Source organism: Fusarium oxysporum, chromosome 1 (assembly GCF_000149955.1).
Source record: "Fusarium oxysporum f. sp. lycopersici 4287 chromosome 1, whole genome shotgun sequence".
NCBI classification, from domain to species: Eukaryota; Fungi; Ascomycota; class Sordariomycetes; order Hypocreales; family Nectriaceae; genus Fusarium; species Fusarium oxysporum.
In genome coordinates, this window is record NC_030986.1 from 3,927,501 (window position 1) to 3,949,969 (window position 22,469).

The following is a 22,469-nucleotide window of genomic DNA, read 5'->3' on the forward strand; positions in this document are numbered from 1 at the left end:
ATTCTGACATCGGCCGCCGCCGCCGCAAGGTGTACCATCGAGGAAGTTTTGGTTTCGTTGCGTACAGAAGCCATCGCCTGATGCCTGGCAAGACAAAAGACAGCTGTTGGTACAAGCCTTCACACTGGAGGATGTCGTATTTTGATAGTTTGCTCGGCACTGCTCATCTCGCGATGTACACTGACCAGATGCGCACTGGAGGCTATCACCACAGTCTGTGCCATCGTCGCTGTGTTTGTCCTTGGGGCATGTCGCGCTGCTTCCTGTGCACTTCTCCTCGGGATCACAAGGGCCTGTGCTCGATCGACAAACAGTACCTGAAGATGCGAACTTGCATTTATCCGTGCAGCACTCTTCGTTCGAGTTATCGCACTCAGCCTGGCCCTTGAATTTGCAAGTCTTTGCATCACAGCAAGGATTATCGCCACAGCTGGCCTCACCGCCGCAGTCGCAATCTTCGCCTTCTTCGACGATTCCATTACCGCACTGCTGGCCCGAGATGGTCTTGACGTTTCTGTTATCAGTGAGGCATTCCGTATTAACATTACGTCTGAAACCTGAGCAGATGTTTCCAATGGTGCAAGGAGAGAATTCACTGATTCCCTCCCTTGAAGATGGGTTCATGATGAAGTCACCCTGAGCATCACACGAACTCTTGCTCAAGGGGCAGCACGACTGCGCATCGGACGAGACTGGACAAGTCTGAGAAGTGCAATCATGGACGGCACCGAAAGTATGCCCTGTCTCGTGAGCAAATACCTGCCATTCTGCCGAAGTCTTGACAACCACATTGGCTCCAGCAACTGTCTCGTTACGACCTCCAGTGTTGGAGTTGGCTGAGGCCCCGGGGCGGCAGAGCTGACCCAGCCATGCAAGGCCAACAGCAGAGTCGGTGTTGCAAGTGCTCAGAAGAGTCCAGTAGGCGTTGCTGTCCTCATTCTGACCGCGCCAGGCGGAAAACAAGTTAAGGCGATCGGACAAGTCGACGCTGTTGGAACACTTCTGGTTCCAAGGAGCTGTATCCGATGGGCTTCCGGGGCATGATCCGTCACTGATGGTGAGGTTCTGGATACCCAGCGTAATGTTGAAGCTCTTTTCGTAAACTTCGGAGGCATCATTGACCATCCTTATGACATTCTTCCTCAAAGCTTCAGTAGAGTTAAATGTGGAAGTGTATCCACAGTCAGTTGCGATTCCTAGAAGGGCAACCCTTCTGCTAGTTGGACAGCCGTTCACAGAACCAATTGTAGATTCAAGGTCAACACTCGAACCGTCGTTCCCTGTGCCTGTGTCGATAGATTGGCGACCGAAAAGGGATTTGGTGTTTGCCGCGCCAAATGTGTCAAAGTCTTGGAGCTCATGAAACTTGCTGTTGAAACCCAATGTGTCAGAGTCACAGAGTGCAGCCGAAGCCCCACGCCTCTTGAGCTCAGTAGGATTAAAAGACATGATATCCGAGTCCCGCCAGACAACCATAACATCATCCCGAGCCTCTGATGCTGACAGAATAGGGTCATCTTCATGTCGAACTTGCTGGTAGTTGGTGCCGGTATGGATATGGTGATGGTTGCCGTCGATCCGCAGAGTGCCCTCAAAAACAGGTTCCTTTCCATCGCGATGCATCGTTATCCTTGCCCAGCCAGCATTTGTCCAACCTTCCCGTCCGACTCGCTGAATAAACACATGTCCCTTGAATACTTTTTCGTCCTCCCGGTTTACTGTCTCGACAGATCGCACGGCACCGTCGGCGCCAATGTGAGTAATAGCGAAGTTCTCGTGCAGAATGTCGTGGTTCGGTTCAAGCTTGAGGCGGATCTTTTGTTGTCCATTGTGTAGTGAGAATAGGAGATCAAAGTGCGAGTCGGCGCGTATACGGTGTGATGGTGTGTTGATTACAGGCTCATCGATGAAAGATATATAGTTAACGGCGTTGCGCTTAACTGAGCTCGCTATTCCGAGGATGTTAGAAGACTGCCCCGGACTATGAGGCAAATTTCGAGTGTTGAACATACCTAGTGAGGTTTCAAAGAACAAAGCCACACCCGCAATAGCGGTCGCAATCGACCGCAATGATACCATGGTGTTTATCGGACCTCGAACGGTCCTGGGAGAGAAATGGCGACGCGCCGATTGAGAGAGATATCACTGCAAGGCCATACAGTAACACAGAAGAAACAGTCGAGTTGAGGGGAACGGATGTTGTAAGATGAGAAGTAATCAAGGTGAGACGAAGATCGTCAGACGGAGCGGCCGAAAATAGAGTCGGAAGTATGACGGAACTTATTGGGAACGTCAAAGGAGAATGTGGAGAAAGAAGTCAGAGTCCAAGTATCTCGAGGTAGAACAAGAAGGATAGATACACAAGGAGGAGGAGGAGGAGGAGAGGAGGAGAAGAAGAAGAAAAGATTTCGAAACGGTTAATCGTGTAGCATGATCAGCATGAGATCTGAATAATACAGTACATGGAACTAAGGTACGGGATGGATATTTCAGCTCACTCCAGTCCGATTGTAGGGAGTTGGAAAGGCAAAACAGAGTGTGGCGGAGGGTGCTTAGAGCCTGTTGGCTGTTAGGTCAGGTTAGATCCTTCCAACGCCGTTGGCTTTTACCTCTCACGCCAAGGGATCCAAGGTTCCCGAGGGCTGGGGTGTGGATGCTGGAGGGACAACCAAGTCTCTTGGCCAGCGAATCACGAGCCAAAGGCCGCGCGGTTCTCCCACTGCATAGCCTCCCTAACAACAAGCGTCACGCTTGTCAGCCATTACTAGACTAGCAACTGTCAACTTTGCCGTGAATCTCATCTCAGAGTTGTTATGAAACTCAGTGTTAACGGATGTTGACAGATCCATCTTCGAGGCTTGGCAACAGAAATCGATAACCCTTGTATTCAGCATACAGCTCAACTCCGATTAATAGTGCAGTCCATCTGATTACAGGCGGCCTCCCAAAGCCTCACCGGTGCATCCGACCGAGGTCAATATGTTTCCGCCCTCGTATCTTTTCATCCAACCATTTACAATCCTAGACTAGACTAATCTTCCCCGCTGCTAGTCATTTACATCTTCAAGTTTCTTGGCATTGACGAGTTTGATATTTATGGGACATAAAAGGTGTTGATGACAGACTTTATTACCCAGATAAACGATAGACTCTGCTGCCACGTTGTTGCTACTTTATCGCGCTGTCCCAAAATTTCTTATCAAACGCCGTGGCTTAAAAGGCTTGTTTTACAACGATGTCACGATGTCATCGGGAACTCATTTAAATCATTGCTCTTTAAATACCTTAGGTATACGAGCCAAAGAATCAAGTCGGCCCCTCAACTTTACGCAGCCTCCAGTCAGCGGGAAATAAAAATTACCTACTCTCAAACTATCCCACCCTTGCAACTCACACACCAACAGCCCTCAAAAACGATGACGGCTTCATCACCCTTGGCACTCCAGTGGGACCATCTATTGGCGCCTTTGGCTCGTGGAGCTGGTTGATATCTCTGCAACTGTGAAAACCGTTCAAGTCCTTTCTCGTTCTAGACCTCCCGTGGTCCCACGCGACGGCCCAGAAATACTGAAGCTTAAATCTTGGAACGTCGTTAAAAATTATCGTGACCGTTTGCTCTTCAGCTTCATCCCACTTGATATCCCACTTCAAAGCGATCTGTGTCCACGCGTCCTTTGGAAGCTGGCGTAATAGGCTGTTTTTCTTCATCCAAATCTCCTCCAAGTTAAACTTAACAAAAGGAAACATCCAGCCATTCGAAGACAGGTTCGTGCAGAACCTTGTTTTGACATCAATCACTTGTTGTGGTTGCAGTTAGGTTCTTTGACACCACTACCCTGCACCACGGACGTCATTGATGTCTTAACCAATGTTTCATTATTGGACTTTCTTTTTGCCTTGCTAGCTTAAAAAACATGTGAGAAAAATTAGACCGCAATGCTCATAAATCAACCTCATAAAAATGGTTCTTAAGCCATCAAGATCCTCTTCCAGGTCGTGGCTGAATCCCAACATCAACCCCAAACACCGAGCGGGAATCTGATTCCAGGCCGCTTCCGTTGTCGGCAAACTATTCCTTTCCCGCTTGCCTTGTATCCATGGTATATAACTCCACTAGATAATATGCATCATGTCTTTATAACCCTTTTTGTCACTGACCTCACTTGCGCTTGGCATCGTGAACAGCCTTGATAATCTTCTCAACAACAGAAGGATCAGAAAGCTGTGTGTTATGTTAGCTACAAATGCCACTTGAGGTAATTGAAGGAGATGACTTACAGTAGTAATGTCTCCGAGCTGGTCCTCCTCACCAGCAACAATCTTCCTCAATACTCGTCGCATAATCTTGCCACTTCGTGTCTTGGGCATGTCAGGCACGACGTACACCGCCTTGGGAGCAGCGAAAGGACCAATGCTCTTGCGCACTTGGACAATAAGCTCCTTGCGCAGAGCATCACTTGATTCAACGCCCTCTTTGAGATCAACAAAGGCATTCACAGCTTGGCCAGTAAGCTCATCAGCGATACCGACGACAGCTGCGTCAGCAACAGAGTGGTGCTCCAACAGAGCAGCCTCGATCTCAGCAGTGGACAATCGGTGGCCGCTGACATTGACGACGTCGTCAACGCGACCCCGAATCCAGTAGAAGCCCTCGTGATCTCTAGCAGCTCCGTCTCCAGTGAAGTAATAACCCTTGTAGACATCAAGGTAAGTCTCTCTGTACCGGTTATGGGCTCCCCAGACGGTGCGAGCCATGCTAGGCCAGGACTGCTTAAAGGTCAGTACACCCTCGACGTCGTTTCCGTGAATCTCTTCGCCGGAAACAGGATCGATGAGAGCGGGCTCAACCCCAAAGAAGGGCAAAGAACAACTGCCTGGCTTGGTTGGTGTAATTCCAGCCAAGGGCGTGAGAACATGAGAACCAGACTCGGTTTGCCAGTAAGTCTATGATCAATGTTAGCGGCGGCCACCAAACCCATGCCTATGAAAAACTTACATCAACAATGTGGCACTCCTCCTTTCCAATAACTTCGAAATACCACTTCCAGATCTCGGCGGCGATAGGTTCGCCGACCGAGCCCAGTACGCGAAGGTGAGCGAACTTGCCACGAACATGCTCGTCACCGGCACGCTTCAGCAGTCTCAAAGCGGTGGGGGCAACGTAGAACTGAGTAACGTTGTGTCTCTCGATGATGTCCCAGTATCGCGAAAAGTTGGGGTAGGCAGGTGTACCCTCGAATACAACTGTGGATACACCGAGCATAAGAGGAGCATAAACGACATAGGTGTGACCGGTAATCCAGCCGACATCACCACCACAGAAGTATCTATCGCCCTCGTGGATGTCAAAGACATACTTGCCGGTCATAGCAGCGCCGAGGAGGTACCCGGCGGTTGTATGCAGGACACCCTTAGGCTTGCCAGTGGAGCCGGAGGTATAAAGGAGGAATAGAGGGTCCTCGGAAGCGACAGGCTCGGGAGGGAAGTAGTTGGGCCACTTTTCAACCTCCTCATGCCACCAGAAGTCACGGCCGCTGGTCCAGGGAATTTCTGAGCCAGTACGCTTGTAGACAAGGACGTTCTCAACAGCAGGGCACTGCTTGAGAGCGTCATCAACAATCTTCTTCGTGCCAATCAACTTGCCACCTCGCTTGCCTTCATCAGTTGTGATGACAACCTTGCAGCCGGCGTCGACAACACGGTCGCGGAGAGAGTCGGAAGAGAAACCAGCAAAGATAACGGAGTGCACGGCACCAATACGGACACAGGCCATGAGAGCGATGATGGCCTCGGGAATCATGGGAAGGTAGATAGCAACGGTATCGCCCTTGCGGACACCCATCTGCTTGAGAACCCAGGCGGTACGAGAGACCTCTCGGAGGAGCTCTCCGTAGGTGACATTGCGACCCTCGGTGGGCTCGTCGGCCTCATAAATGATGGCAACACGATCGGGGTCCTTAAAAGCATGACGGTCGACACAGTTGTATGAGGCATTCAGGCGGCCCTCGTTGAAGTAGGAGACATCAGCATTGAGAAGAGAACCACTTCGGGTGGTCTGGAAGTCGCGGTCCCAGGAGATGAGCTCGCGTGCGCGCTCAGCCCAGAACTTCTCGGGTTGAGTGATGGATTCCTTGTAAAGTCGCTTGTATTCTTCGAGGTCTATGAGAGTGGGTCAGCTCATGTTGAGGCTCCGGTGCGGAAACCGGGATCACTTACTGGCAAGGTGGGGCCGGTGGGGATGCTCTGCCGGGTTGCAAGGTTAGTATGAGCCAGGTAAACGGAGCACGATGGAGTCAAGAATAAGCAAAGAACCACACAGCAGGGTCTAGCGGGAGACACTGCGGCGAGTAATTTTGCCTCAATAGAAAACAAAGGGGCGCAATTGACATACTAGCAAACATGCGCTGAGGAGGGTCTAAGCTGAAAGTTAGCGATGCAGCTCCAACGACAGGTAAAGTTGGTTGCGCAAACTTACGGTAGGTATCAACGAGATGAGCCTCAGCGACTACAGGAGCCTTTGTCTCTTGAGCGGGAGCGGGAACCTCCTCAGCTCTCAATGAGACAGTTTCGGTGGCTGCAGGAGCGGGAACGGGAGAAGCGACGGCGGCTGGGATGGCACTCTTGGGGAGAGACTCGGGAGCCGAAGTCCTGAGCTCCTGGGGCATTTGGGGTTGCTCGACGGCGGTTGCCATTGTGTCTGTCGCTGGGGGTTGATTTCAAAATAGTTTTTTTTTTTCGTTGAGCGTTGCGCCTGCAGGTGCGACGTTGATGGCGGGGTAGCGTGACCGTGTAGCTTGTCAGAACTGCTTGTATTTGCAGGACTTACAGCTTTCGGTGTTGCTGTTCTATGGAGATACAGAGATCCCGCAGTTGAGTTGTAGGTACCTGAATTGGAGGAGAGATTGGAGAAGACAATGAAGAGTAAAGTAGAGAGGAAGTGTTTAGTTGGATTTAGAGTAGGGGGAGGAGCTGGAGAAATAGTTGAGACGGATCCAAAGGTTTGATGAGGTCCGGCTTGCGGGGGGGAGCTTTCTTTATGGCAAATGGGTCCATCATCATTGGAAGGCCCGGCCGGCTGTTGTGACTTGTCACTGGTACCTGCACCAACTGGGATCAGTCTCAGTGGTGTTGGCACCAAACCCGAGCTGCGGCCGGCGAACCGGGGGGGTCTTGCCGTGATCCTTTCCCCCGAGCCACCTCAAGTCCCGAATAACCAGTAGCGAGTTAGCGACTCACATCCGCTGGAAATTCTGTAATAGTGCATACAACCTGAAAGTTTGATAGTCGTTATTGATCGTCACCAAAGATTCACACTTGAATTCTCGGCATTCAGAGTGGCCAATATCCTAAGCACGGCATCTGCCCGTGAGCAATATGAGCCTTGGAAATAAGATGCGACTTGACGTCGGCATTACACAAATGCCAATGTGATATACATACAAGAACTTGTGAACTGTGGCCGCTACATTTGATACTCTTTTGCCGCGCCATGATCCTATTATCCTCCCGGCCATTCATCCATATCAGACCGCATCGGTTCTAGCCCGAAGCCCTACGCCCGAGAAAGAATGCATTAATGGCTTCACTAGCTTTTCTGCTTTTGTCTTCCTTATAACACGATGGCCTGAATGCTACCATCTACTTTATTACCATGCTGTCTGGCCTATGCTGGTTTTTCTTGTCGTTCTCTACTGAAAACACAGCGCAGAGAAAGTTCACTTCGACTTGGTTGAATGATACATGCCGTAATTACGTAGCACTGCCCCCGATAATTAAGGATGGCCGTATCTTCTTCAGGCTTCCACTGGACGTTACCTAGGTAGGCAGCCATAATCATTGACATGTCGCACTCTGTTGTTGGTGATGAATTAAATTAAGAGAAATATACTTGAGATAATAGGTAATGAGATACTAGAGTTTCTACGAGCATTGATACCTTCTCAGCCCTCATTACTGGAGGCTCATGCTGCATAGTAACATGACTTCGAATTTGATATCATCGACGATGCATTGGCATATCCACCTATCAAGAATTGGCGTCATCAAATCCCTGTACTCGCTAGCTTGCCGAACTATCTGCGGCAGCCGGATAGACAAATGCTTCAAGGTCAACAGAAGATTATTTCTTAAACAGAACCGGTGATGTCAGCCAGCAGACAGACAGCCAAAGCATGCACAATTAGGTGTGTCATCACCGCCAGAGTAACATTCCGGCTACTATGATTGAGATATTACAGAACATTACTCAGGAAGTATGATTGAACAGCCTTGGGAAGAGATGCATCCACCTCAGGGAGCAAGAAAACTTCAGACCCTAAGTTTAGGTGTCAAAAATAATTAGTCTAAAGGTAAGTTAAGCCTCACCTAAGTTTACCTAAGTCTTTTTGTCATTTAGGATTGAGTTCCTGAAGTTTTCTTGCCTCTCCTTGATCCAAAATGACGGAGCCGCTATGGGGCCGCACACAGAAGAGTACCGATAGCCAAAACGTGTTATGTGATTGATCGTAGTCACGAAGGAGGTGGAGTTTTGGGAGGCCGGCAATATAGTGGAACCCGGTTAAGGCGTTGCATTTCGCCAATGCAGGACGACACTGACCCTGTCTGTCGACAGCGAGCCGAGATCGCTACCACGATGAGTGCCCTGTTCGGAGGGTTCAGTGCTCTGGCTCCCAACTGGCGACACTTCCAGCAGTAACGTCTGCATATACGGCGTGTTTCCTTATCTACTGGTTGTGCTCTTATTGCCGTTTCGAGGCAATCGGTTTTAATGGGCTTCAATTTGACCCCACATTGTTGCAGCGTGGCAGCTGCAGATGCCCCTCACACGCCCCCCGCATTCGGGGTCAAGATTTGTACAACTTGATTGGCCTATCTTAGCCTCCGACTTCGCCCCTTCATGGCTAAACATTCAGGGTCTAATTCCCTGTGAGTTCCCTCAACAAAGTTGAGTTTGTTAGGACATTTCCGTTGTCCCTCTGCGGGTCTTTGTAGAGAATACTGTATGTACTCTATACTTCCCTCTTTTGGAGAATGTTTTTTACATATTTCTGATGCAGCACCTTTGGTACGGTATTGAAGATTGTGTACCAAAGTGACTCGAACATATATAACACAAATTTGGAGACGAGGACATTGTTCTACGTGCTACTGCATTTATCAACATGTGTACAACATGTGTCTCAAAGATCACTAATTTCATAGATTCTGTAACGAAAAATAAAGGCTAAAGCGATTCTCCGTGTCGCCGCTAGCTTCCCGCAAGATCGCCCATCATGATGACCGTCCCCAATTGGTATCCTCGTGTCAATCTTTCAAGTCAATCCCTGTCCCCATGTTGATCTGTGCCCCAACGGTCGGTTCGACGTGCATCTCATAGCCGAAGCCACTGAACCCCCAAGATTGTGGCTTCGCCCGTAATTCCAGCCACGCTTTAGATCTAGAATGTTGCCGGCTGGCCGTATCTTCGGGACTCGACCGAGATATTGTCATAAAGTGATGCAATCAACGAATGGAACTTGTCCGTTTGCCATGACCGCCTTTCCTTTCCCATGCAGTATCCTGAACTTGCACTCGTTGGAAAGACAGTTCACGCACACACTACGGAGGTCAGATCTGGCTCCTCCTCTCATCCAGCCGGTCTTCCTCATGAGTTCCCGCGGTTATTCTCAGTGGTGAATGCGGCATCACACGGTAAACTTTTGTTTTTCACTAAAGTTACTGAAGAGGATATCGATTACTCCCATATTCGCAATAAACTAGCTGGCTTAAGTTTTACAGATCTCTTCTCATCCTGGCCGCTAAAGAAACTGAAATAAAAGATATAATAACTTACCAAACAGGCATCTCTATATAAGACCAACAACGGACTTAGCATGGTAAGTTTGTCAGTATCAGTGATGCTCTCCAACTTGTAGGAAATACCATATAGCCAATAATACTCCTTCCATTTCTCCATGCGTTCTAGCCAGGCACACGGTATCTAAACAAGGTTCCGTTTCCCCATCCTCATCCCCCGCTTCATCATGACCCTCCGTATCGGGTCCGGGGCTCCACGGTATGTTTCTATAGTAAGGTGTTTCAAGTTTGACGTTTCACGAGACCCGTGTGTACTCTTTAGAGCCAATATCTCTTGTTCAGTCACTTCACAACATGACCATGATTCTCCTTTACCAGCTTATATCATGCAGTACATTACAAGAGTTATGACTGGTAGTGAGATAGAGTGAAGCATCGACACGCACGTACCGTCGAGTTCCGTAGATTTTGCTACATCAACCTTCCTAAACGCCGAATATCCTCTAGTATAATTACATATCCATACTCATCAAATACATCTCGACAATTCTCATGAACTTCGCCACGAAAGCTTCCAGATGGAATATAACCTTGGTTCCGGTCTTGATACGATGCTCATAGAAAGCCGCCCACTGAATAACCTCGCCCTTCAATCCATCGTCAATGAGGGCAATCAGCTTGAACGCCAAGGTCTTGAGGATAGTAGTGGGGGGGATGCAGTGTGTCAAGAGGTCGTAAAGCTTTGACCGCACCTGCAGGATCCTGGCTGGCGAGTGTTCTTCCAGGATCTCCTTTGCGATCTGGCCGATAAGGGCCTCCCAATCTGCCGGTGGGATGACTGTGCTATCAGTGACTTTCTCACTATCAATTAGGTTAGCTTTTACTTCACGCCACAGCCATCAACTTCGTTAGGGGAAACGTACTTTTGTGCATGGACGGCTTCGTACATCAAGAGAGCTCGTCGAAGGTTTCGTCCACTCTCCTCCGCTATTCGCTTGTGAAGACCCTCCACAACGGGCCAGCCCTCTTTCTTCGCCGATACGGCTAGCACATCACATATTTCCTCGTGCGTTGGGGCCGCTACTCTGACCAGTAGAGTTCTTGAGCGAATCGGAGCAATAATATTGGCAGTCGAATTCGCCAAGAGGATTAGTCGTAGGTTGGGCGAGTACTTTTCCATCGTTCGTCGCAGAGCTGCTTGTGCATCTCTCGTCAGGTGGTCCGCTTCGTTGATGACCACGACTTTGAACTTTTGCTTCGCTGATTGATCCACCTGTTGCGTTTGCGCAACCTCTTTAAGAAGGTCCTGAACAACAACTCTGTCGTAGTTTCCAACGTCGGATGGTGTGATTTCGAGGTGATAGACGGAGGCGACAATGTTGAACTCGAGCTTGCGATTGCTAGTCGTCTGGAATACTCGAGCATCGATTTTGATCTTCTCCACACCTGGTCCATAGAGCTCCTTCAGCGTAGCGACGATTCGGGTTTTCTTTCCAGCACCTGAAGGTCCGTACACAAGTAGGTGAGGAAAGTCACCGCTCTGGGCCTGAAAGTGATACTAGTCAACAATGCTGCTCATCCAGGCCAGGCTTATTGACTTACAAGAGAGCGAAGACGATCTGACAACTCATTATGGTATGTGAGGGTCTCAAGAGACCGAGGTCGGTGCTTGTCAACAATAAGTGCCATCGTGGAAGCTGCTTGGTCTGGAGATGAGAATTGTGTCGAGACAGCTTTTTGGGAAATGGTGGAAGACGCGTTGTCGCGTAAAGTGGCAGAGTGGATGATGTCTTGAAAATGAAGTGGACCGTGCACAGCATCCAAGTGTGACCGACATCCGTTCAGCAGGCAACGAGCGATAGGATAGGTATTGCACGAATTAAAATTGTTTCGACAAGGAAAAGCATTTATGGTCGCCAAGAAAAGATGAACTTTATCGTCGGTTCTATGCCGCTGTAAGACTATTGAATATAAATCTCATTTTGTTTATTTCCAGAATTAGTAGATCCAGAATTTGGTATTCATACAAGTTACAACAACAGATCTACACCTCTATAATGTACATGGCATTGTCTCATCAGTCTAAATCTCTAGGGGTTGCGGGAAGCTTCAGAAGTGCTCCCGACCAGAGTCTCAGTTGTAGGCGACGAAGCCTCCAGCAGTTCAACGGGAGCAATGTGTCGTCGAGGTCTTTTCAACTCTTCTAGAGTCACGCCGTCCAACTTGGTAATTCCAACCATGGGAGGCTCTCCCTTCTTAACGAATTCCCATTGACCTGAGATTGTGATTAGTTGTGCTCAATAAATAAGGTTGTAAGATATTCACCAGGCAGCTTGTTACCAGCCAAACGGAAAGCATCTCTCACAACTTGCTCGTGAAGTCGTCCTCGGATTTCGAACAGTATCTGGCTAACAGCCATTCGGGTTGCCCAGTGATCGAAGGAACCTTTACCCTTACCCATACGCATCTGTAAAGCCATAAGCCGAAGTTCCACCCAAGTCCGGGAAGGCCATCCTTACATCGTTACCGCTGACATATACACCGACGTTACAGTTCTTTCGCTTATACAATCGGTATTTTTGACCTCGAAGTCGCACTTTAATGGTGTCCTCGGCCATCTTCAATTGCTTGGCGCTGATTCTTCGGTGGTGATCCGTCATTCGCAGACCATAGTCGCCCCAAATCACTGTCGTACCCTTGGTCGAACCACCTGTAGCCACACGAGGTCGTCCCTTTGCCATCTTCTTCTTTCGGTTCAGGTTTGGCTCAAGCCAGTTGCCCAACATTGAGGGGGTCGTCGAAAAGGCTCGGACATTTTGAGGTCGTCGAATCGCATCAAGGGTCTTCGAAGATTGCCGAAGAGGGGCGTGAAGTTGTCGCAGAGGCGAAGAGGCACATAACCTCAATCCCTGGAAGGCATTGAGCAATGCCGAGGTGTTAGCGATCTTCATGGCGGCGACCGGAGTTGACTTGAAGCTGCCTCGAACAACGGAGCTCCAGAAAATCTTCCCGATGCCGAAGGTGGGCTGATATTGAGGCCTAAATTTCAAGGCTCACAACCTGGAACCACTTTAGCTCGCAGTCACGGACCTCGCGTCAGCTTCGCGTTTGATAGGAGCTACCGTGCACGTCACTAGACTCGGACTTCTAGGCTGCTCCTTGATTGCCTGGGATTCACGTTACCAATCCTCACCCAGGCAACATTGGCGCATGCCATTAAAACGGTCGATGCACTTCTTCAATCACAAGTAAAACAAGAAGAGAAAAAAGCGAGATCGCCAAAAATGCCTTCTGATATCCGGTCTTTCTTTGGACCCAAGGGTGGTGGCGCCCCAAAACCTGCCCCAAGAAGAGCTGAGGAGCTGGCCAAGAGCAAGCGCACAAGTAAGCCAAACGATACTACTCTTGGACTTACAACGGTACTAATATAAGTGCAGAGGGAAGAAAGGTCGTTGAAGATAGCGACGATGACGAAGATGAAGCAGTAGAGTAAGTTGTTTTCCTTCCACTTGTTATTACAACCAAGCTGATCCCAAGTAGAGTGCAAAAGCCTACCACTAAACCCGCACCAAAGAGAAAATTCAAGTTTGTCTTTGACTTCTGTCTTGTCAATTGCCCTCTGATTGACTTTTTACAGGGAGGAGGAAACCAAGGGCGTGGCTATTTCTGCTGATGATTACTTCGCTTCCGCAAAGAACAGCAAGCCTACAAGTTCAGCAACACCCAAAAAGCCTGCTGCAAAGCCTGATATTCCCGTTCGATCAAGTCCCCGAGGAAAACCTACTGCTTCGAAGCCCGCAGCACCAGCGAAGAATGGCAAAGCCCCTGCCACACGAAAATCAACAACCTCTTACTCACGCCACAATGCCGATCAGGATTCTGATGCTTACATGGATGACGGAGACGAAGACGACGAAGATATCTTTGCAGCTGATGCCAAGGGTGGAAGTAAGCGCAAGAATGACGACTACGAGGAGGACGAATCCGAGGATGAGGAACTTCCTAAGCCAAAGCGAATAGCGACCCGAGGCCGCCCATCCGCCGTCAAGAAGGAAGAGAAGGAAGAAGAAGTCAAGCCTGCAGCAAAAGGCAGAAAGCGAAAATCTTTATCCGAAGACTCAGAAGAGTCTGAAGAAGAGGCTCCACGCAAGAAAACGGCTACAGCCAAACCTAAAGCTGCAGCCAAACCTCGGGCTCCAAGAAAGAAGAATGACGAGCCTGAAGATGATGAGATCAAGGATATTCTCGACAGTGTTGCCACCGTTCGTGCCCCTACACCACCGCCCAAAGATGCCAATGCCAAGTTTGATTGGCGAAAGAACGCATTCGGAGGCGGTAATGCATCTGCTCAGCCAGCTGCAGGTGCAGCTGACCTTCCTGAAGGTGCGGATGAATGCTTGACTGGTCTTAGTTTTGTCTTCACGGGTGTTTTGCAGACCATCAGTCGTGATGAGGGGCAAGCTCTTGTCAAGAGGTATGGTGGTAAAGTTGTCGGTCAGCCAAGCAGCAAGACAAGCTTTGTGGTTTTGGGAGAAGACGCTGGGCCAAGTAAGCTGGCAAAGATTAAGTCTATCGGAATCAAGACAATTGACGAGAACGGACTTTTCGAACTGATCCGCAAACTTCCTGCATTTGGAGGTGGCGGCAAAGGGGCCCAGAAGGCCCAGGAGAAGAAAAAGGCCGAAGAAGACAAAGTCAAGAAACAAGTTGCAGAGATGGAGGCCGAAGAGAAGGCTCGAAAGGCAGAGGCTGCGAAGGCCGCCAAAAAAGCGGCCGCTGCTGGAGGCCCTCCTGTGAAGGCTGCTGCGGCACCCCCCGTTCAGTTACTGACTTCAAAGTATGCGCCCACACAGCTCGGTCATATTTGTGGCAATAAGGCCCAAGTCGAAAAGATCCAAAACTGGCTCAGAAACTGGCCAAAACACAAGAAATACAACTTTCAAAGAAGAGGTGCTGACGGGATGGGTGGCGAGCGCGCCATCATCATCTCTGGACCCCCTGGAATCGGCAAGACAACGGCTGCTCACCTAGCTGCGAAGCTGGAGGGATATGACGTTTTGGAGAGCAACGCAAGTGATACTCGAAGCAAGAAGCTCGTCGAAAACGGAGTGAGCGATGTGATGAACAATACGTCGCTTCTCGGGTACTTTGCTGGCGATGGCAAAGATGTGGATGCAACCAAGAAGAAGATTGTTCTCATCATGGATGAGGTTGACGGTATGTCTGCGGGCGATCGAGGCGGTGTCGGTGCATTGGCAAAGTTCTGCAAAAAGACACAGGTTCCCCTGATACTCATCTGTAACGAGCGAAGACTGCCCAAGATGAAGCCTTTCGACCATGTAGCTTTCGACATCCGATTCAATCGCCCAACGGTGGACCAAGTTCGATCTCGCGTCATGACTATTTGCCATAGAGAAGGGCTCAAGCTTCCTCCTTCTGTGGTAGATGCTCTCATCGAGGGAAGCAACAAAGATATTCGACAGATCATCAATATGATTTCCACGGCAAAACTAGACCAGACCAGTATGGACTTCGACCAGAGCAAGGCCATGTCTAAGGCTTGGGAAAAGCACGTCATCCTTAAACCATGGGACATCTGTCAAAAGATGCTGGCAGGTGGATTGTTCACCCCCGCAAGCAAATCAACACTCAATGACAAGATTGAGCTCTATTTCAACGACCACGAGTTCAGCTATCTTATGATACAAGAGAACTATCTCCGAACAAAACCTATGGCCTTGAATGGAAAGGGGTATAACCAACGCGAGCTCAAGCTCAAAGCTCTCGAACTGTTCGATAATGCAGCAGAGAGCATCAGCGACGGAGACCTTGTCGATCGCATGATTCACGGACCTCAGCAACATTGGAGCTTGATGCCCACACATGCTGTGTTTAGTACGGTCCGCCCCGCCAGCTTTATAGCAGGCCAGCTCATGGGCTCCAACTTCACGTCGTGGTTGGGCAACAATAGCAAGTACGGAAGGTTGGGCAGATCGATTCGAGAGGTTCACTCTCACATGCGCCTCAGATCTTCTGGCGATCATAACGAGATTCGCCAGCAGTACCTTCCTATCCTTTGGACGCAGCTTGTAGATCGTCTACAAAAGCAGGGCAACGAGGCAGTGCCAGAGGTCATTGATCTGATGGACAGTTACTACTTGACTCGTGAAGATTTCGATGCTGTTCAGGAACTCGGTGTCGGACCGATGGACGAGGAACACATCAAGATTGAGACCAAGACCAAAGCTGCTTTCACCCGAACGTAGGTTGACCATTTACCCATGCTCCGACATGCAACTAACGAGCTCTCTAGATACAATGCAATGAGCCACCCAGTTCCCTTCATGAAGGCCAGCAATGTCGTCGCTCCCAAGGCTCAACCCAAGGAGGTTCCTGATCTTGAGGAAGCTGTCGAAGATGATGATGCCGAGGCAGTCGAGGCACCCGAAGTCGACGAAGAAGATGACGAAATCGATTTTAAGAAGGACAAGTATATCAAAAAACCGAAAGCCAAGAAGGTCACCAAGAAGGCGACCAAGGCTGCTGCCGACGACGAAGAAGAAGACGAGGACAAACCTAAGCGAGGGCGACCCAAGGCCAAGGCTACCAGTGCCAAGGCTAAGGGGAAGAAGTAAATGACGGCCGAGTTTTTGCGTGGCATTAGTGTAACAGATAATGTTCGGATGTGGTTCATTGTAAGTAAGCTAGAGGCATATCACACTCAGTTGGTGTTTAGTATGGAGGCGAGATCGGGAAAACGGAGTCAACGGTAACGAGCCAGCCCTCGTTGTATTATAGATTTCTAGTAATAACTGAGAAATAGGATTTAGACACTCTGATAAAGAGTAGCCATACTTTGATCTCTGGATAGACTCTGAAGTCTCAGGAATTTGATCAAACAAAGTTACTGCCAGCTGCAGTGTCCCAAGCAACACTGTTCATTGTAGATGGGCATTATCGCATGATCAACTGAAAATTTCTAGTGCTTGTATAATATCTATTGTTTTCATATAGGACTATGGAGCTGCATGTACTGTGTGAATACAGGAGATTCTGTAGGAAGATCGGCCCTGTTGCCCCTGGCAGTGGCACTGAAGCTGCCACCCGCCAGTGCGAACCGCCCATGACCCTATTCCCACTTTGCTTGCCAGTTGCTGCCAGCTGCCAGGGACAACAGCAGTAGCAGCTAGAATGATTCATGCTCATTGTTTCTAAACAAGCGCTTCCCGCTCCATCATATATATCTTCTGTTCCCTCCGTCTGTTTTCTTCTCTTCTCTTCATCACACTCAACTTCTTCACCCTCACTCAATACCATAACATCATCTTAACATCCTAACATCAACACTTCATCTCACTACAGTAACCAAGTCTCCTCAACCTACCTTGTTGTCATCATCTTCACCCACTGAATTTCTCCCAAACATCTTTCACGATGCAGGGCTCTGCATCCTACCCTGCTGCTCTTGGGAGCAGCAAATGGATCGCGAGCTTCCTAGCTAGGCACCGATATGACGACGGCATCTACGCCCGTACCTCTACCAGTAAGTCGATACCAATATGTTGTCTTCTATCACGTCGAGAGCATCATACTGATATTATGGTAGGACCTTCTTCGCCGCAAGAAGTCAAATTCCGTGACTTTGTCAAGAAGAGTAAAGCTGAGCTGAAAAGTGAGCTTCATACCCACCCGTCAAAGCATATCAGGAATATACTAGATCATGTACTAACTGGCATTTCAAGATGTATTCTCTGCGAATGAAAAGAAAAAGTCCGAGGCGGGCGCCGATGGTATGGAACTGAGTACTTTGTTTACCTATTTGCTCAACTAACCTTTGCCCTTCTAGAACTACGCAACGCGAACGACACCGGCCCAGAACGAAAGAACAAGAAACTATCCTGGGCAAATATATTCGATACAAAGTCAGGAAACAAGCTTCATAAGCGAGCAAAGTCCGCTCCGGGTGACATTCACGTCCCACATCAGCTTGATCCTATCACCGAAGTCGGTGAAAGTAGGGAGACACAAGCCGACCTCGTATCTGCCAACACCTCATCACGAAAGCCTGTTGGCGAGAACCATCAGTGCTCTACTAGTCGTCAGACGGACGGCGACGACGTGTCTGTTTTGACAACATGCACAACTATAATCCAGCAAGCTAACCTTCAGGGCGTCTCTGAAGGAAACGCCCGCGATGCCGCTACCAACGATGAAAGCACCGCGATCGGCGGGCGAAACTGTACATCCAACCCATCCACGCATCTCAGCAGTGGAAACTCAAACAACACTGAAGACGAATATCCTTCTCTAGAAGAAAGCGACAACACATCAGATGGCTGTGTAGCCTCAATGGCACGTTACGAGCTTCTTACATCTCAAAGAGAATACTTTGTTACTCTACAGAAAGATATTACTCTACAGAGAGAGAAGGCTGAGCGAGAGCGCATTGATCTACGGACATACATTACTAAATAGGAAAAGGATGTTCGACCGGAAGAGAATGCTCGACAGGAGGAGAATGTTCTACAGGACGAGAACCCTGGGCAAGAACAGATAAACAACAAAGATCTCACGAGTAAATCGTCGTCAAAATTTTCATTGAGATCTGTCTTGAGTATGTTCATGGGCAGCGACGGGTCTGATGAAGAAGCAAAAGCCAAGAGTGATGGGACCAGAAAGTTGAAACGCAAGGGCCGACTATCTCCTCGATTGAGAACATTGCTGATTGGAAAGACCAAGTCGGAGTCTTCTACCAAGAGCCATTCCCAATCCTCCTCGCAAGATCTCAGCCAGAGTGATGCGCAACTTGCCAATCAAATTGTCGAGTAAGTATTCTTTGCAGATGTATTCAGCGCGATCGAGAACACTAACAACAGTTTTACAGGCAGGATAGAACATTCAAGGGCCTTGATTGGAAGCTTCCAGTTGGGCAAAACGAAATGGGCCAGCTTATTCGAGAGTTCTCTGGCGACCTCAACACTGCCACGCAGGAAATGGTTCACAAGACCCCTGTTTCCCCAAAGACTTCAAGCCTCCAGTCATATCCGTCAAAGTTTGATATTTCGATAGACCAAAATCTCCTCCCTCGGCCTGCAATGGCTCCGGCCTTATATTCTCACGACCAAGGCCACAACCAACAAGTGCGCAATGAACCCACTAGCAAAGACACTCTGGTTGCTAAGGCAGTTCACATGGAGAACAAACAGGCGCAGCTTGTTGAAATCAAGACTCGATCTGACCGAGCCATGAACCAAGATACTCGTGGTGACGCCAACCAGAATCAAGTTGCGCAAGAAGTTGGCCGATCAGGCAAAGAACCAGTCGAGCGTGATACAACCAACGGTAAGTTTCCACAAGTCTTTTTCTCGTACAAACTAACAGCTCCTAGACGTTCACCCACCACGGACCTGGCAGCACGGAGGAGACCCTGCAGAGGTCGAGACTGTTGAAGAGGTAAGTTTGCTGTGGTATTGGCTAGGACATAACCGAGATCAGACGTCTGACTGTCAGCTGTAGGCATATGCCCGCCACCGAAGTTCTCTTGCAGTTGTTGATCGAATTCGTAGCGTAGGGCTGCTTGGACCAAACGTCGATGAAACAAAATCGATCGCCGCAGACGAACCGAAAGAGTTGGACGAACGGCGATTGCTGCGAGAGATGACGGAGGACTTTGAGCTTTCGCCCCATAAAGTCGCCTTCAATGAATCTTTGATCGCCGCCACGAACAACTCTCAAGTTATCCCGAGTATCGAGCATCAGAACACTAACCTTGGGTGCGAGGGGCAGAAGACCCCAGAACCAAAGGTTGAGCAGACTGACGATGCCAGTGACCAAACTGAGTTGATCCTGACAAGAGCCAGAAGCTCGGACAGATTCGTCCCTGAGGGATTGTATTACCAAGAATCAGTGGACGGCGAATAGTACTACGCCGCCACTGATGACATGGTATCCGAATTACAGGGATTTGAGGAGGAAGAACTCCCAGAGGACTTTACTCCAGGACAACCAGCCACGGAGGCTTTGATGAAGGAGCTCGAGATAGAGAGGCTTGGCGGATTTTTCACAACCCTCCAGAACGTCCGGAACGAAAGCCTTGAGCAATTGATTGGTAAGTTGACACATGCTGCTCTCTCTCATAGACTTACTAAATCGCATAGCTGCTCGCGATCCTAGAGCTGTAGTCACTTGGCGAGATGAAGTTGCCGAGTTGACCTCGAACGGCGGGATGATTCGTAACGACAAAGCAGAACAGCTGTACCAACCAGCTCCTTCAACTGCCGGGAGTGATGGAGCATTGTCTGCCATGACTTACAAGCCAAGTCGTGTAAGTATATTTCCCTTTCTGTCTTTCAGTCTTTGATGCTAATATGAAACTCCAGGCTGAAGTCAAAGCCGCCCTCGCGCACCCAGAAGCGCCCGTCATTCAGGGCTGTAAGCCACGAAGGGTTCTCACCGAATGCGACCGTATCCAGGAATATATTCACATAGATTCCCTGGCAAAGAACAAATACACCTCTCAGATGCAACCGGCTATGTCCCGAAACGAAATCATCCTCGACGAGTGGGATCGAGCAGATGCAGTAGCCTGCATACACAAGCACAACCAGCAGCAGAAGCTGAAGCAACAAGAGGAAGAGAGCGAGGAGGCAGCTCGTCGCCGGCGTCTCAAGATCTACCGATCTGTGGAAAGACACATCGTCAAGGGCCGGCGCCTTGCGGTCAAAATCAATCGCGAGGCGACCGCCGCCTTTCAAATGTGCGAGTACTTGGATGAAGAGTACGAGAGGTTGAGGGGGCAAATTCTCCGTTATGCCGAAGATTGTGGCCATGAGCCCACTGACAACCTGCAACACGCCGTCGATCTCATCCGAAAAACGCAGCAGGAAGAGGAAATCACGTACCGCAAGTATGAGGGGTGTGAGTCTGCGGATCCTGAGAGCCCCGAATCCGTGGTGGCTGCTCACTATGGTCGCGATTATCATGAAATCGCTGGTAACCATGTCGACAAGACCGTTGATCCAGCCAACGAGTTCTTTTGATCTCCTACCAACAGAAATGGGAGACGACGAAGCAGAGAAAAGGTGAAAGAAAGAAAGAAAGAAAGAAAGAGGAAAATAAGAAAAAACACGAATAAAAAAAAAGACATCTACTGCAGAGACTGTTTATTTGAGGCTCTCTTTAAACTACTTGCTTACTTACCACAACATCTCCAGAAGTCACACGATATCTCGACAGCTGGCTCTACATTGGAAACCAAGATTTAACAACCCTACATAAACAACTTGGTGCAGCTATTTAGCGCCCACAGATACCTAGCTATCTCCCTTTTTACCTATTGCTTTTGCCATGAAGTGCAAGACTATCATGATGATACATACCATGATACCCACGATGGGCATACGCCCAAACACGACTTGACGCAGCGATGAGCGCGCGCGCTATTGGCTTTGCCTTTGGTTTGCTTTTATACTTGCTTTTCCCTTTGCGATGTTTGTCTACGAGACTGACCTACGACGATATGGACCAAACGCCCCATCCACTTGCAAAAAGTTGAGACAACACCTACCAATTACTATCATATGAACTTTTGTTCCTACCAGCCACGATGTTGAGATGAGAGGGCATTAAGCGTCCCAAAACCCCAGAAGAGTCCTACAGGATACCGAGCACCGATGGAAGGACGAAGATGAGGATTGCTTGTTTGATTTGTTGGTGTTTTTTTTTTTTTTTTTTTTTTGGAAGTGTCTAACTGTTGGTCAATGGTTGCTGCCCTGAGCTGAAGAAATTAGATCAAGATTGTTAAACCGGCTCTGGTACAGATTGCTAGACTCTGGATTTGAGAGGATGTCTTGGTGAAGAGTAGATACCAGAACCAGACAGGTTAGAATCAGACAGTCAAGACTGATTCGTTGTAAATATTGCTCCTGGTGAAGTGACGCGTGCTAAAGTCTCTTGATGTGAAATAACTATGCTTAGTTATATCATCACCAACGATCCTTTGTGATTATTTGCCTTGAGATCTTGTATTACTCGGTCATTAATTCGTTATCCGCAGGGTATCATAAACAGCGTTCCAAAGCTCCCATCACGCCCCCTCGTGCTTCACTGTAGTATCGCCTTCTTCTTCATGATGCTCCGTCTGATCAGCCTGTTCCGTCTCGCCTTCAGCCTTGCCATCTTTGTCCATGACGTTCTCGAACTGCGACCATAGTGCCTCGACCGAGGAGAATTCGTTGCCGACCTGTGCATCCATTTCTATTAGCTTGGTCCTCTTGAAAAAGACTGTTGTTCATACAGCAGTGACTGCCTCGAGAGATCGGTTCAACTTGTTGATATTGGCCAAGACGTGCTCAAAGCTCTGGACAGTATAATGTTAGCATGAACGCTATTGACTACGGGAGACGTAACGTGCCATTGCGATCTCGCCAATCAGAGCCTCACGCTGCTGCTCGAAGTACGTCTTCTCGTGACCGCCCATCGCGGATGCTGACCTTGAGTGGGAGGCCATAACGAATGTATTTCTGTGTGTCCTTTGAAGGCTGTGGAAGGCTGTCGTTGGTTTCAACGCGTTGCGCCAGCGTGAGGAAGTTTTTGGCGGGGTTGTTTACTTTACTTTGCAGTGGGTATTTATTCTAATTGGTGGGGCTCGGCTCATGAAGCTCTTGAGCCTCTCA

The 22,469-nt window shown here is 49.0% G+C and overlaps 10 protein-coding genes across 13 annotated transcripts; 4 read left to right on the forward strand and 6 right to left on the reverse strand.

Moving 5' to 3' along the window:
- Positions 1-478: 478 nt before the first annotated feature.
- On the reverse strand, positions 479-2,508 carry FOXG_00733 (uncharacterized protein; the record flags this gene model as incomplete). Its single annotated transcript, XM_018377303.1, has 3 exons — positions 2,013-2,508; positions 654-1,949; positions 479-504 (listed from the first exon to the last, which is right to left on the reverse strand). Exons 1-3 carry the CDS (start codon positions 2,077-2,079, stop codon positions 479-481), a joined length of 1,389 nt encoding a protein of 462 aa, XP_018233003.1. The 5' UTR covers positions 2,080-2,508.
- A 423-nt stretch (positions 2,509-2,931) lies between these two features.
- Positions 2,932-3,612, forward strand: FOXG_17939 (uncharacterized protein). Its single transcript, XM_018397959.1, has one exon. It carries the CDS (start codon positions 3,117-3,119, stop codon positions 3,486-3,488), a length of 372 nt encoding a protein of 123 aa, XP_018233004.1. The 5' UTR covers positions 2,932-3,116; the 3' UTR covers positions 3,489-3,612.
- On the reverse strand, positions 3,121-7,064 carry FOXG_00734 (acetyl-coenzyme A synthetase). 2 transcript variants are annotated; one of them, XM_018377304.1, is made up of 6 exons: positions 6,476-7,064; positions 6,392-6,415; positions 6,217-6,243; positions 4,997-6,159; positions 4,279-4,944; positions 3,121-4,222 (listed from the first exon to the last, which is right to left on the reverse strand). In XM_018377304.1, exons 1-6 carry the CDS (start codon positions 6,690-6,692, stop codon positions 4,160-4,162), a joined length of 2,160 nt encoding a protein of 719 aa, XP_018233005.1. In that variant the 5' UTR covers positions 6,693-7,064; the 3' UTR covers positions 3,121-4,159. The 2 variants fall into 2 exon arrangements, with proteins under 2 accessions (XP_018233005.1, XP_018233006.1); XM_018377305.1 differs by having other exon boundaries at positions 6,217-6,415.
- A 1,493-nt stretch (positions 7,065-8,557) lies between these two features.
- FOXG_17940 (uncharacterized protein) lies at positions 8,558-8,704 on the reverse strand (the record flags this gene model as incomplete). Its single annotated transcript, XM_018397960.1, has 1 exon — positions 8,558-8,704. One exon carries the CDS (start codon positions 8,702-8,704, stop codon positions 8,558-8,560), a length of 147 nt encoding a protein of 48 aa, XP_018233007.1.
- Positions 8,705-10,087: 1,383 nt separating this feature from the next.
- On the reverse strand, positions 10,088-11,577 carry FOXG_00735 (replication factor C subunit 5). Its single transcript, XM_018377306.1, has 3 exons — positions 11,398-11,577; positions 10,719-11,341; positions 10,088-10,656 (listed from the first exon to the last, which is right to left on the reverse strand). Exons 1-3 carry the CDS (start codon positions 11,482-11,484, stop codon positions 10,308-10,310), a joined length of 1,059 nt encoding a protein of 352 aa, XP_018233008.1. The 5' UTR covers positions 11,485-11,577; the 3' UTR covers positions 10,088-10,307.
- Positions 11,578-11,701: 124 nt separating this feature from the next.
- On the reverse strand, positions 11,702-12,807 carry FOXG_00736 (uncharacterized protein). The gene is made up of 3 exons (XM_018377307.1): positions 12,315-12,807; positions 12,121-12,262; positions 11,702-12,070 (listed from the first exon to the last, which is right to left on the reverse strand). Exons 1-3 carry the CDS (start codon positions 12,744-12,746, stop codon positions 11,886-11,888), a joined length of 759 nt encoding a protein of 252 aa, XP_018233009.1. The 5' UTR covers positions 12,747-12,807; the 3' UTR covers positions 11,702-11,885.
- Positions 12,808-12,898: 91 nt separating this feature from the next.
- FOXG_00737 (replication factor C subunit 1) lies at positions 12,899-16,878 on the forward strand. 3 transcript variants are annotated; one of them, XM_018377309.1, is made up of 6 exons: positions 12,899-13,179; positions 13,233-13,284; positions 13,336-13,380; positions 13,433-16,057; positions 16,109-16,564; positions 16,619-16,821. In XM_018377309.1, the coding sequence occupies exons 1-5, from the start codon at positions 13,080-13,082 to the stop codon at positions 16,428-16,430; spliced, it is 3,144 nt and encodes a 1,047-aa protein (XP_018233011.1). In that variant the 5' UTR covers positions 12,899-13,079; the 3' UTR covers positions 16,431-16,564; positions 16,619-16,821. The 3 variants fall into 3 exon arrangements, with proteins under 3 accessions (XP_018233011.1, XP_018233010.1, XP_018233012.1); XM_018377308.1 differs by having other exon boundaries at positions 16,109-16,878; XM_018377310.1 differs by having other exon boundaries at positions 13,336-16,057; positions 16,109-16,878.
- Positions 16,879-17,229: 351 nt separating this feature from the next.
- Positions 17,230-19,391, forward strand: FOXG_17941 (uncharacterized protein; the record flags this gene model as incomplete). The annotated part of the gene is made up of 8 exons (XM_018397961.1): positions 17,230-17,338; positions 17,402-17,467; positions 17,538-17,585; positions 17,642-18,135; positions 18,271-18,620; positions 18,680-19,137; positions 19,184-19,248; positions 19,362-19,391. The coding sequence occupies 8 exons, from the start codon at positions 17,230-17,232 to the stop codon at positions 19,389-19,391; spliced, it is 1,620 nt and encodes a 539-aa protein (XP_018233013.1).
- A 267-nt stretch (positions 19,392-19,658) lies between these two features.
- FOXG_00740 (uncharacterized protein) lies at positions 19,659-20,901 on the forward strand. The gene is made up of 3 exons (XM_018377311.1): positions 19,659-19,903; positions 19,953-20,119; positions 20,175-20,901. Exons 1-3 carry the CDS (start codon positions 19,738-19,740, stop codon positions 20,832-20,834), a joined length of 993 nt encoding a protein of 330 aa, XP_018233014.1. The 5' UTR covers positions 19,659-19,737; the 3' UTR covers positions 20,835-20,901.
- A 589-nt stretch (positions 20,902-21,490) lies between these two features.
- Positions 21,491-22,396, reverse strand: FOXG_00741 (uncharacterized protein). Its single transcript, XM_018377312.1, has 3 exons — positions 22,208-22,396; positions 22,091-22,153; positions 21,491-22,036 (listed from the first exon to the last, which is right to left on the reverse strand). Exons 1-3 carry the CDS (start codon positions 22,301-22,303, stop codon positions 21,881-21,883), a joined length of 315 nt encoding a protein of 104 aa, XP_018233015.1. The 5' UTR covers positions 22,304-22,396; the 3' UTR covers positions 21,491-21,880.
- Positions 22,397-22,469: the final 73 nt, after the last annotated feature.

What these genes read in the sequence shown, in the direction of transcription:
- FOXG_17939 (XM_018397959.1), top strand. Translation starts at nt 3,117, where the DNA reads ATGACAGACTTTATTACCCAGATAAACGATAGACTCTGCTGCCACGTT.
- FOXG_00734 (XM_018377304.1), bottom strand. Translation starts at nt 6,692, where the DNA reads ATGGCAACCGCCGTCGAGCAACCCCAAATGCCCCAGGAGCTCAGGACT. An exon ending in TCATCTCGTTGATACCTACC is followed by an intron (nt 6,416 to 6,475) that starts GTAAGTTTGCGC and finishes CTTTCAGCTTAG; the next exon opens with ACCCTCCTCAGCGCATGTTT. An exon ending in AGCTCGGAGACATTACTACT is followed by an intron (nt 4,223 to 4,278) that starts GTAAGTCATCTC and finishes CATAACACACAG; the next exon opens with CTTTCTGATCCTTCTGTTGT.
- FOXG_00735 (XM_018377306.1), bottom strand. Translation starts at nt 11,484, where the DNA reads ATGGCACTTATTGTTGACAAGCACCGACCTCGGTCTCTTGAGACCCTC. An exon ending in CAGATCGTCTTCGCTCTCTT is followed by an intron (nt 11,342 to 11,397) that starts GTAAGTCAATAA and finishes TATCACTTTCAG; the next exon opens with GCCCAGAGCGGTGACTTTCC. An exon ending in GAAGCCGTCCATGCACAAAA is followed by an intron (nt 10,657 to 10,718) that starts GTACGTTTCCCC and finishes CCTAATTGATAG; the next exon opens with TGAGAAAGTCACTGATAGCA.
- FOXG_00736 (XM_018377307.1), bottom strand. Translation starts at nt 12,746, where the DNA reads ATGAAGATCGCTAACACCTCGGCATTGCTCAATGCCTTCCAGGGATTG. An exon ending in TATATGTCAGCGGTAACGAT is followed by an intron (nt 12,263 to 12,314) that starts GTAAGGATGGCC and finishes ATGGCTTTACAG; the next exon opens with ATGCGTATGGGTAAGGGTAA. An exon ending in GGCTGGTAACAAGCTGCCTG is followed by an intron (nt 12,071 to 12,120) that starts GTGAATATCTTA and finishes TCACAATCTCAG; the next exon opens with GTCAATGGGAATTCGTTAAG.
- FOXG_00737 (XM_018377308.1), top strand. Translation starts at nt 13,080, where the DNA reads ATGCCTTCTGATATCCGGTCTTTCTTTGGACCCAAGGGTGGTGGCGCC. An exon ending in GCACCAAAGAGAAAATTCAA is followed by an intron (nt 13,381 to 13,432) that starts GTTTGTCTTTGA and finishes GACTTTTTACAG; the next exon opens with GGAGGAGGAAACCAAGGGCG. An exon ending in AAAGCTGCTTTCACCCGAAC is followed by an intron (nt 16,058 to 16,108) that starts GTAGGTTGACCA and finishes CGAGCTCTCTAG; the next exon opens with ATACAATGCAATGAGCCACC.
- FOXG_00740 (XM_018377311.1), top strand. Translation starts at nt 19,738, where the DNA reads ATGGTATCCGAATTACAGGGATTTGAGGAGGAAGAACTCCCAGAGGAC. An exon ending in AAGCCTTGAGCAATTGATTG is followed by an intron (nt 19,904 to 19,952) that starts GTAAGTTGACAC and finishes TAAATCGCATAG; the next exon opens with CTGCTCGCGATCCTAGAGCT. An exon ending in TGACTTACAAGCCAAGTCGT is followed by an intron (nt 20,120 to 20,174) that starts GTAAGTATATTT and finishes ATGAAACTCCAG; the next exon opens with GCTGAAGTCAAAGCCGCCCT.
- FOXG_00741 (XM_018377312.1), bottom strand. Translation starts at nt 22,303, where the DNA reads ATGGCCTCCCACTCAAGGTCAGCATCCGCGATGGGCGGTCACGAGAAG. An exon ending in TGATTGGCGAGATCGCAATG is followed by an intron (nt 22,154 to 22,207) that starts GCACGTTACGTC and finishes TATACTGTCCAG; the next exon opens with AGCTTTGAGCACGTCTTGGC. An exon ending in CTCTCGAGGCAGTCACTGCT is followed by an intron (nt 22,037 to 22,090) that starts GTATGAACAACA and finishes ATGGATGCACAG; the next exon opens with GTCGGCAACGAATTCTCCTC.